Below are 12,055 nucleotides of genomic sequence, written 5' to 3' on the forward strand. Positions count from 1 at the left end.
TTTTTTCTTAAGATGGTGAAACTATTACTTTAAATAATGCTGAACAGAACAAAAAGAGGAGAATTTTAAGTCTAAATGAATGTCTGTAATTTAATAATCTGTTTGTTGCATGAAACAGTTTTGAAGTGCACTGTGATTTTTATCAAAACTTGTAAAATCCCTATAAAGTTAATATTTTTCTTAATTACTGATAAATACAAAATTGTATTCTTCTTATAGGATGCTTTTAAGAAATAAAATACTAAAATTATACCTTTGTTAATAACCTACATTTTAGAGCAGCACAAATGGAACTCTATTTGACACATTAAGACTACATATAATTTTCATCTCCATTACATTTTGTAGTACATTCTACAGCAAGTACGACCAATTTTTTCCTTTTAAATGAATGCCTTTTAAATGACCTACCCAGTTGTTTGGCTTTAAAATAAGATAGTTCAGGGATGGAATTGGTCAGATGCATAGACATTTGGTCAGTTTTTCTCTTCCTCCTTTCCCCAGAACTAAACTTTTATTCTCTTTAAGCATGTCTAAGTGACTCAGATTTGGATTGCTTTGAGATGAGAGGAAATGGCCTTAAGTTGCACTAGGTGAGATCTAGATTAGGTATCAGGAAGAATTTCTTTACAGAGAGGGTTGTGAAGCATTGAAACAGGCTGCCCAGGGAGGTGGTGGAGTCCACCATCCCTGGAAGTGTTTAAAAACCGTGTGGATTTGGTGCTGAGGGACATGGTTTAGGGACCCTGGCAGTGCAGGGTGAACAGCTGGACTCAATAATCTTAAAGGTCTCTTGCAACCGGATGATTCTATGATATGCTCATTTTGACTTTGAAGGAGCATGGTTTCAGGGGGAGCCAAAAATAATACCTGTTCTCTGCTAATCTGCCACCACTGGATTTTTCAAACTAGGTATCCAGGAACATAAATCCCATTAAAAGTGTAGGCTTAATTCTGGCACCTCTGCAGTTGGAACAGTATTTTCATTGCAAAATCTAACCGATGCAGATTGAATAATGGTCAGTTAAAGACAGCTTTTCCAGCTGTCTGTCCATGCTGCTAGCAGCAGTTACTACTCTACAATAGAGGCAGCAGAACAGGAACTGCTCAGTCCAGCACGTACAAGCTTAATCTCCTGTTGAGACTTGTCTAGTGGAGCTGTATGTCTACAAGTAGTTTGGAATACTGCTTCTAATAAGGAAAGATATTATGCATCACATTGGAGCATTAGCCCTGAAACTTGGTGATTATTAAACTTGTGATTGTTCACTGTTTCGTTGCTAGTCTGGATATTGAGAGCACACGATGCTTTCAAGACAATGGTCTGGCTGCCTTATCAATTTACTTACTAGTGCTTTCTTCTAGTCTGTTGTCCTGTGACTTCCAGCAGCAAAGCTTGGGAAAACCCTGCTACTGTGTACGTTCCATTTCCATTCCCCTGCAAGTTCCTCACCTCCTCATTCTCTCTGATTGTAAAATGATTGTAAAGAACTTGTCTTTATGTCTGCTCTTTCCTTACAGCTCCAGAAACAGCTGTCTGAGCTGGACGAGGATGACTTATGCTATGAATTTCGTCGAGAACGTTTCACCGTCCATCGAACGCATTTGTATTTTCTACATTACGAATACGAGCCTGCTTCAGACAGTACTGATGTAACACTGGTGGCTCAACTTTCAATGGATAGGTAGGAAAAATCTCTTGTTCTTCTGAAAGCATGAGACAATAAGTATTTTTCTTGCAGAGCAATACAACTGATGCTCTGGGGAGAGAAAAAAAATAACCTTTATAGAAACCTAGATGTCCCACTGTAAGACCTTTCTTGGCTTAGGAGTAGCACATGTAGATATCACACATGCATCCAGACTTCAGCTCTGCAGCTCACACGAGTGCAGGTAGAGGTTGTGATAGGCTGAATAGTGGGATGATAAGAATTGTTACTTGTTGAGGTTGTCAGGCATTATTAGCTTATGGAGTTTTGCAGCAGCTTACACAGGAGATGTTTGTAATAGACTTAGGTAAGCAGTTGTAGCTGAGAAAGCTTTACACACAATAATTCCTCTTTAGACAGTGTTAGTTTTACTTTCATTAGCATTTTCCTTAAAAAAAATTTCAATTACTGATTTTTCTCATAGTGAAAATCAAAACTAAACATTTTAGTTTCAAATTGTGCAGTTGAAAATAATTTTTTTTTTATGTGCTACTGTGAAATAAAAAATCTTTTGGGAGGAATCATTGCACTTTTATACAAATGCTGATTTTCAGAATAACATTTCTTGTTTAACTGTTCTCAACATTCAGTTCTGATGTAAAGTGAAATTTAACTGGTATTTCATTTGGGGGAAAAAGTCCCTTTTGTGACAAGGTCCACCTGCACATTTCTGGTTTCTACCATTGCAGTTAGTTTTCATTTTTCAGAAGCTCTGAAAGTGCTGTCTGGATCAGCCAGCTTTGTGAAATTTTGAATTGTCAGTCTTCTTTTTCCTCCTGCTTCTCAGTTCAAATCTCGTCCAAACTTTGTAGTTACTGCTATCAGAGTGGGTTACAAAACAGGTCAGAACTCCTTGAATATTAGCCAGAAACTGACATTTCGTTTATCGGAGCACCTACAGAATACAACGTGACCTGTGAATACCACTGCTGCTACACCAGCAGAAGGTTAGCACTATTCCAGGAGGGTCAGAGGAATTCAGATCAACAGAACAATTACATTGTCTTAAAAATAAACACAAACGAATGAAAGCTGTTCTGTTTCTCCAGTGCCACAGCACTGCATTCTGCATATTGTGTTACGATTTGCTATGCACATCAGTGTGTATTCTGTTGATTTTTAATTGAGGAAACATTTCTTAAGTGTTCACAAACCTTTGAGTAAAAAAATAAAGAAATAAATTAAGCCAGACACTGAGCAAGTGCCATGGTAAATTAGTAAAGGTGATGTGTGCACATGGTCTATTTTCCCCCCAGAATTTAATACAAAAGATTGAGCTGGGGCTCAGTGCAGATTCATTGGCACCGATGAAAAGTCTGAGCATCTGTTTCCCTTCCTGGATCCTCACTGGGGCACATGTTTTTATTGATAGACAGAACCACACATTTCTATTCAGGAAGAACAGCCCTCCTGATACTGTGCAGGAAAAATCTTCCCTACTTTGTTGATGTGTTGATATAAATAATTGATTTGAGTTGGAAATACTTTCTTTCAGCTAAAATCAATAAATAATATTGTAGAAAAGAACTGTTAAGCTGCTTTATTTTTCTTCACATCTTTTGGTTACTGCCTTATTTTTTTGCATTATCTTTAAACCACTTTTATTAAACTCCTCCAGTGTTGCTGTAGACATTTAAGAATAGTGTCTCAGATGTAAGATGACAGGTACATAAACAATGTGCTATACGATATGTTCTTGCATTGTTCTTTCAAATGATCATCCAAGATGAGGAAAGGCATAAAAGCAACTCCTAGCGTCTCCAATTATGGTCCCGTTGGAGATGAGACTGACATGACTGTCGTGACAGGCTTATGTTTGGGGAGTGGAAGAAAGGGAAGGGAAGAAAGGATGCAGCGTAGGAGCTAGTATTAATGTATTTAGATAGAAGCTTTGAGACTTTGCTCAATTTTGATTGTTATTGGTTAATTGTCACCTTTTATACTGCTGTGACATTTTCTTGGGTGATGGCTTAGTTGCATTACTATGGTTTTCGTGCATGTGTTTTGGCTAGGCAGCCTTTTTGAGGGTGTGGTATGTAGCTGGGGTTCAGAAATCAGAGTGGGAGTTACAAAAATGTGAGGTCAGGATGTGGACATGGAAAGACACAATTAGCATCACACTGCTTGAAGTCTAAGTGAGAATGAGTTATACATCGGTTAAATACTCTTAAGAAGAAAAGTGAAATAAAAAAGTCTCACAAAAGAATTAAATTCCTGCAAAATTTGCTTGACTAAATCAGACCTTTAAAAGGTTTACCAACTAAAGGGTGACCTCATTATTATGCAGTGCAGAGTACATTTGTTTTCTTTAGAGTCCGTAAGAGAACGCATTCCCCAAGACCGCTAACAAAACCAAAATAACTTGGTCATATTGTGCTTAGAAACTGGTCATTCTAAGTTTTATGGTTAAAGGAGGCTATTGTAGCAACCTACAGAGCAGATTATGGAGCATCACCCAGAAGTCCCTGTATCAAACTCATGGAAGTGGAGCCTGTCAATGAAAACCATACTGCAAAATGGAGTATTCTGAAGGGCACTAAGCTGTCCAGCTGGAAATTTATACCAGCAAAACCCAGTTCCCACTTAATATTGTGAAAAGTTTTGCAGGTATTATCAGGTGTGCTGTTTAAATAAGTTATATATTCCATTTGGCCACTGCATGGAGTCCTTGAAAAGCATTTTGCTGTATTTCTTGCTAGGCAGGTATTCCATTTTTAAAAGGCTGCCCTAAATCTCAGTGATGATGAATTGGAGTCTCCTGATTAATAGGTTTCCACTATGTTGGGGGAAAAAAATTCTGTGTTTATTATTTGTACAGTCAAAAGCCTAAAGCCTTCACTTTTTAGATCTTTTTTATCGATTCGTGTTCCTAATTCAGCTGTATGTTTCAGACTGATAATAAACTTTGTTTCAATAACAGATAAAAAGAAAATAATGTACCAGGTGGTACCAGGTGTAGAATAGTAAAGGTAATATCTCATATCTAAGTAAAAATTATTATATCATCTTAGATGTCATCATAATCATTCAGAAAGGCAGGAAAAAGCTATCAATGTTAAATCAGAATGTGTGTTTGCTGGTTATGAGTATATCATTATTTTCTGTTGCAAAGCTTAGGGAGATAGTAGAAGGGGGAAATTATTTTCTCTGATTATGGTGATGAAGAAAACTTTTCTTGTGTTCTCTATAAATATTAATAGGTAAAATCTAGTCATGTGGGTTTGGGAGGGAGAGAAAATAATCATGTTGCATAGACTACTCTTCCTAATTTTTTATAGAATATCTGGCTAGGCTGCATAGGTTCATTTCCCTTTGTATTAACTCAAGAGGCTTTGTAATCAGTCCTTGCTGTATTTTTGGATGGCATATCTTAATTTCTAGTCAATTCTCTGTAAATTACCCTAAGTGATTAAATGATTTTGATCAGGCTGGGTTTGATTTACATTTGTGTATGAGATCTTTTGTTGTCATTTTCATTAATAGTATTGTAAATGCTGGAAGTTTTAAAAAATATACATCAGTACAACCTGTTTTAAAAATTATTTAATGAAATTTAAGATACTTCTAAAACATACACAAATTAGTGCTTTAAATTATGTCTTTGTCTGAAATGTTCTTTCACTATTCCACAGCAATGCCATGTCTCTCTCTTCTTCTCTCCTTACTCCCTACACATAGTAAATCGCATTTCTATTGATGTGTCATCATTTAGCCCTTACCCTGACAGCAAGTTATTTTCTAGTCAATGTATATGTCCATGTAAGTCAGTGTTCCCTTGACCTATCACTTTGAACAGCTTTTAAGATATGACTAACTGCCTTGCAAAACTTTGGGGAAAGTTTTCCTGAATAGGAGGTGAAATGATCTTTGGATCTGTACACCTTTCTCCTCCACAAGCTTGTTGAATAGCTCTGTGCTATGTTAGTGTGTGAGAATAGCTTGACCTGAAGTGTCAGTTGGGCACTAGACACTGCTGAAGATTAGGAGACCCTTGTCCTGTAAGTAGGTCCATATGGACAGATCCCTGCAACTACTCAAAGCTCCCATCAGATGAAGTTCCATCATCCCAGTGGGTTTTCCTGCAGCAATGCTTTAGGCTGAAGGGATGGTTTTGACTTCACCAAGCTTTAAGTATCTGAGTTGTGGGTGTGTACCTGAGCTATGGCCATCTTAGGCTCCTTTGTATTCAGTGGAGTAGGCATATCTAGGGTGCAGTCCATCTATCCAGAAGGAGACATCAACTTAGATGAGATTAATCGTACTGTAGAAATATTTATTGCTTTCCACAGCACATAAAGTGACCCCAATCTGTCTCAGTTAGAGACAGATATCTGTATTTGATCAGATGAACACAGGCAAAGAGTCCTAGGCAGGGAGACAGCCTTTTCTTATTCTCACCCTTCCTCTTCCAGGCTCCAGATGCTTGAAGCCATCTGCAAACACTGGGAAGGTCCAATCAGCCTGGCACTCTATCTTTCTGATGCAGAAGCCCAACAATTTCTGCGCTACGCCCAGGGCTCGGAAGTACTTATGAGCCGCCATAATGTTGGCTACCATATCGTGTACAAGGAGGGACAGTTCTATCCTGTGAATCTGCTAAGGAATGTGGCCATGAAGCATATCAGCACACCATACATGTTTCTGTCTGACATTGACTTCTTGCCCATGTATGGACTCTACGAGTATCTCAGGTAAATGGACGGTGGAGGGATTCCCACTGTCACCCGCATTTTCAGCGTTCCACACCCCACCCTTCTCATATATTCCCAAAACAATGCAGTTTGAGCAGATCAGAAAGAGGTAGCTTACAGATGTTTAAGGTGTGACAATGCCCAAAAATGAATCAGAATTTTTAGGATAAAGGAAGGGGAAGTAAAGCAATACAGTTATGAAAGAAAAAACTCAGGTCTAAATGTGAACCCTGTTAGCTATCAGAATAATTCCCTCAGAGCAGCAGAAGAATCAGTTTGAAAATTGAACTGGACTGAGTATTATTAAATGTGCAAGAGCGTCCTGTATTAGCAGGTATATGAACCGGGCAATTTCCCTAAACATCCCCGGTTCTTAATGTCAGTGACAGAAAAAATATGCAAAGCATTACTGAACTTGTCACTGTAACACATTCTTAATCCAATTGCCTATCTTGAAAAGAGGGTGATGGTCTAACCAGTGCAAAAATGTGACTGCAACACCAGCACCTGTCAAGGCAAAATAATTATCATAAGGATATTGGGAAGAGTAACCTGAGTGTGTATTGTATTGTAATGAATGTGAGCAGGCTGGACTGAACAAAATACAGACCTCTGACCCGTTAACTGAGGGGTTTTTATTAAAGACCTTTTTCCCCTGCAGAGGCTGGTCATCTGAGGCCAAAGCATAGAGCAAGGAGGACACCCTGTGGCCAGACAGAAGGAGTTCTATTCCTTAGTCCTGACTGGTTTTGCTTTTCAGCTCTGTTCTAATGTGGTAGAAGTTGATCGAACTGTTCCAGTGAGGGTCTGCCTGTAGGTGATCCCTTTCAGCCCATAGGCTTGGGGTTTGGGAGTGTAAAGGGAAATATATACCTTCCTGTATCTTAAACTTACGAAGGAATTCCTTTGTTTCAGACTTAACAACACAGTAAGCATCTTCTCTTTTCTCCCTCATGGAATATTAATTACCTGATTTGATTTCTGCATCCATGTACGGGGCCAAATTCACTATTCAGAGGGCTGGAGCACCTCTCCTGTGAAGAATGGCTGAGAGAGTTGGGGCTGTTCAGCCTGGAGAAGAGAAGGCTCTGGGGACATCTTACAGCAGCCTTCCAGTACTTAAAAGGAGGCTTACAAGAAAGATGGGGTCAAACTTTTTATCAGGACCTGTTGCACTAGGACAAGGGGTAATGGTTTAAACTAAAAGAGGGGAGATTTAGACTAAATATAAGGAAGAAATTTTTTACCGTGAGGGTGGTGAAACACTGGAACAGGTTGTCTGGAAAGGTTTCCATCTCTGGAAACATTCCAGGTCAGGTTGGACAGGGCTCTGAGTGACCTGATCTAGTTGAAGATGTCCCTGCTTACTGCAGGGAGAGTTGGACTAGATGACCTTTAAAAACATTCCAACCTAAACCATTCTATGATTCTATGGCTTTTAAGACATTGGATTTCAATAATATCATTGAAGTTTTATCATACTGTGTCAGCCTGTTTCCCAGTTATTTTAAGGATATTTCTTTTTGACTTGTGCTATGAAGACTCAAAAATAGCTAATGTGTGCAAGCCACAGAATTATCTCAAGATACATGTAGAGGCAGTTGTTGTTAGCTTCTCTGTTCTTTGACGTTAGTGTCGTATACTGTTACATTTCTTCAAATCAATGCTGGACGCAGTAAGGATAGCAGCTGTTGGTACTGGCATGTAGTACTAAAAAAAAGCAACTTGTCCCTCCATGCTACTTCACAGTGCACTGATGGGAGCCATCAGTGAAAGGAAGAAGACAGAATGATGTACCACAATATACCGGAGCTATTACAACCATAGAAATAATTCTTGTATGGTGATAATGCATTACAGAACTAAATGCACAGTGACGCCACCCACCGGTGCTGTTAAGAAAAAAACCCAAAAAACTCACCAGATTCACACTGAAAGCTGTTTCAGTCAAGACTTCGTGTTACTCTACCAGCCTTTTGTGAGGCACATGCCACCTTGACACGGACTGCGAGTCTCTGTTGCCTGGGAATATTGAAATTGCTATTCTGCTACTACCAGCTGTTTAAGAAGGGATTGGGGTTTTTTGCATGTGAACTAGAGAGCTTTGTTGCTTTTTCAATAATGATTTTTCTAAGCAACATAGCAGGGAGGTACAGTGAGATTATTTTAAATACGGATATCCTGTATCTTTCTCCATTGACTGTTCCCACTGCCTCTGCAGCAGCCGATTAAAGCTGTTGGACTGAATGGAAGAAATTGTTTGTTAGAGAGACCTACAAACATCTTCATCTTCATTTCCTCATATAGAACAACCATAAGCAAATAGAAATAGTGTGGTTTTTCAGGCATCGTTTTGTACAGGATGAGCCAGACAAGTCACTCTCACTTGTATATCATATATTGGGTCTCTACAGACAGTATATTCTCAGAAAGAAAGGAATTTTGAGAAATATTGTCAATGTATTTTGAATATGTTGTATGTGAAAGGTTACAGACAGTTTTGAAGGAGAAGCTGATGGAGATGAGGGTTACATCTCTCTAGGTATCTGTTACTAGCACTGAGATTTGTGCTTTTTCACAGCTTTTTTACAGCTGCTAAGTAAGACATTTCAATGCTATTAATCTCCACCAACCCCCCATTTTGTCCTACCTTATTCTTCTGTAAAAGGAAAGAAATGTATGATCTAAAGATTTCCTGTTTACAAAACCCGGACACTTTCATCGACTGTTCTGAGTCCAGGTCTTTTGTCACCTTCCCTCATTAGTTACTGAGGTCATCTTGTCATTGTCCCAGAGGTAAAGGCTCTTTCTGGTTGCTACAGGTAAGGTGTGTGGGTCATCCTAACATAAAATAACTAGACAGGCTGCTTACCCCAGCCAACGTTATTCTATCCCAACACATTTGTGTAAAATGTGCCCTTTGCTTCCCTTGACCACGTTTAGCATGAATTGGGACCTGGCACCCAATACCTATCCACAGGTTTTATACCTGTTCCCTGTAACATGAGTTGTGAAGTATTTCTGATTGTTTTTCATCATCTCGGCAAGGGACACTCTCCGTGTTGTGCCTGTTGCTTTTAATTTGTTGGATGCCCTTGTAAGCTATGTATACATGGCTTTTGCAGAGAGGAAGAACATCCTAATGAATTTTAACAGTGGACTGACAACTCTGTAGTTCTTACCACAAGCTCTGTGACTGCTATATTCCTTGATCTCAAACTAACCACTTATTGAGTCCTGATGGTGGAAGATTATTTGAATTAATAGACTTCTTTCTTTTGGGATTTTTTTTTTTTCCTGAATTCAGTCCTTTAGGATCAGGTTGCTAACCTTTCTGTGTCTGAGCTTCTCTGTCCTTCACAAATAGGAATGGTATTACTGTCTGCCCCCATGAGGATGAGAATTCTGTGTTGACTTTTTGGAGAGGAGTATGGAGATGAAAAGGTCGATATCAAGATGCTGGAGTTCATTCAGCCTGTGAGGAGACTCTTGTGATTTAAGAATCATTTTTTCCATGCTTTGCAAAAAAATAGGGTGGATTAGTAGGTTTAGAGACTTAACGCAACCTTCACTGTGTCAGAATGAGATACATCAGGTCTGAACACAAAGATGCCTGGGAAGCAGTTTCCTGGACAACACTAACATAGAGAAAGCTCTTCATGAAATCTTATATCCTTATTTTGGGATTATGGGAAGAAGGACAGATAAAGGAAAAGGAATACTGAATCAATATTACTGAATCCAGAAAACCAACCCTCATAAGGATAGTTCAGGAATTAAACAGTTTACTCCGTGCTAGCTTGCAAAACAACAGATGTCTTCCCTTCGTTATATTCCACATACCTTGCAACACCAACAGTGAAAATTTTTCGGTTCCAAGTATCAAGAACCAGTCAACCAGCAAGTGGCACCTCTACTCAAAACAGGAAAAAAAAATCACCCCACAAAAAAGGAAAAGCAGATCTGCCTCCAACAGGAGGAGGTTAGATTTTCAGCTGGTTTTTCAAGGAGCAGACTACCACCCAAGTTATCAGAAGAAAATCGAAGGTGTTTTTCTCTTTACTGAATCTTCCCTGCCGTTACCACAGTTTGCATGGCCTCTGTTGTCCTCTGTCACTTACTGAGGTTCAATACCTGGATGTCAGCACTGATTCCTTCTTCCCCTTACGTTGTCCTCTGTCATCTAGTCCACATCAAAGGCAGGCTATTCTACTCTCAGGTCCGTGCTGTTGGACTTCTTGGCTGAGAGTATCTCAACTCCCAGCTCAGTTTTGGTGAACTCCTCCACTCTGACCTTATAAAAATGCACCTTAGATGCACACATATCTCTTGAAAATATTTCTGCAGAGATTATCTTGCTATTTTATTTCACTCTGAAAGTACCTCCACCATTTTTCTGTGTTTGACTGTATCTACTACAAGCTTCTTGTTTTCAGTCCTCTGCCTCTCTCCTCTTACTACCTTCATGTTGATCTTTGACAGTACAAGTGATTTCAGCCTCTTTTATCAGTTTGTTCTCTCTGCCTTTTGGTTTTCTTCATGAAGGTGCTGTCATCTGTTCTTTCCTGTGTTTCTGTCACTGACACCAATATTAAATTTGCAGATGACAAGAGTAGGGAGTATGCAGAAAGGATATTGATATCTACATTGGTTTTGTGCTTGAATCCCATGTCTTACAAAATTAGTCACATTCAACAGTAGTTTCAACACGACTTACTCTGTCTGTCAGTCTCTGCTGTTACCCGTGCTTGATACCATACCTACTTCAGCTTTGTTCAGCTGCAGACTGTGAACTTTGGTGGGCAGGATTGTCTCCTACTCTTTGATAGTGCCAAGCACAGCAAGGCTTTGATTTTTGCCTAGGACTTTTGAGCTCTTCATCAAACAAAGAGATAGTAACAGCCATAAATGTAAGCTGCTGTTTCCTTGCAGAACCCAAAGAATGAGCATCACTGCAAATATTACCTGCTCCTTTCTAGAACTGAATCCCCAAAGCTGTACCATTCAAGTCTGATAGATTGCACAGTCCAGAAAGCCTGAGATGTTGGAAGAGAAACTATGTCAGTGTCCTCCACTCTCAGAGAAGGCACGAAGGACAAGAAACCTTAAGAGCATCATAAAGGCTGGGTGTTGGCATTGCTTAACAATTCTGGAAGGTCATGGAGACTGATTGTGAAGGAGTCATCTATTTACATACACGTATCTTAGCTGTTAGTGATAGAGAGGGAGAAGCTAGTGAAGAAAGTACAGAAAATGTATAAGAAGAACCTGTTAAAATCCTACTTGTGAAAAGTTCACGGGAATGTGGCAGGGGTTCTTTAAACAATGCAAACTTTGAAGTAAGGCGCTGAGAACAAATTTCTTTTTATAGAACAGGCCTATAGGGTGGTGCGAATTCTCTAAAATTCAGATTTTATTAAATAGCCCTGCTCTTCTTCTTTTTCTCCGATGGCAATATAAATGAATTCTAGGTGTTCTGGGCCTAAAATTGCTTTGTTTTGGTCCTTCTGCTATTATGACAGTGATCCAAATTCCTTCATCTTATAAGGCTATAGAGAGTTTGCTGCTTGTCAACATTGTCCTTGATTGCTTGTTGCAAGAGCCTAAAAGTCAAGATAGTGAATCCTGTTAAGGGGAACTGACTTTGACAGGGAA

General features: G+C 39.2%; 1 protein-coding gene across 1 annotated transcript in view; it reads left to right on the forward strand.

The window, feature by feature from the left end:
- Positions 1 to 1,521: 1,521 nt before the first annotated feature.
- LOC104497743 (glycosyltransferase-like protein LARGE1) overlaps positions 1,522 to 12,055 on the forward strand; it is a gene marked incomplete at both ends in the record, with an annotated part of 17,269 nt that continues 6,735 nt past the window's right edge. The window contains 2 exons of the mRNA XM_010141025.1: positions 1,522 to 1,685; positions 6,122 to 6,400. Coding sequence (XP_010139327.1) covers positions 1,522 to 1,685; positions 6,122 to 6,400 — 443 coding nt within the window. The remainder of the gene's footprint in view (positions 1,686 to 6,121; positions 6,401 to 12,055) is intronic.

The sequence above is a fragment of the Buceros rhinoceros genome, unplaced genomic scaffold (assembly GCF_000710305.1).
Source record: "Buceros rhinoceros silvestris isolate BGI_N320 unplaced genomic scaffold, ASM71030v1 scaffold11258, whole genome shotgun sequence".
NCBI classification, from domain to species: Eukaryota; Metazoa; Chordata; class Aves; order Bucerotiformes; family Bucerotidae; genus Buceros; species Buceros rhinoceros.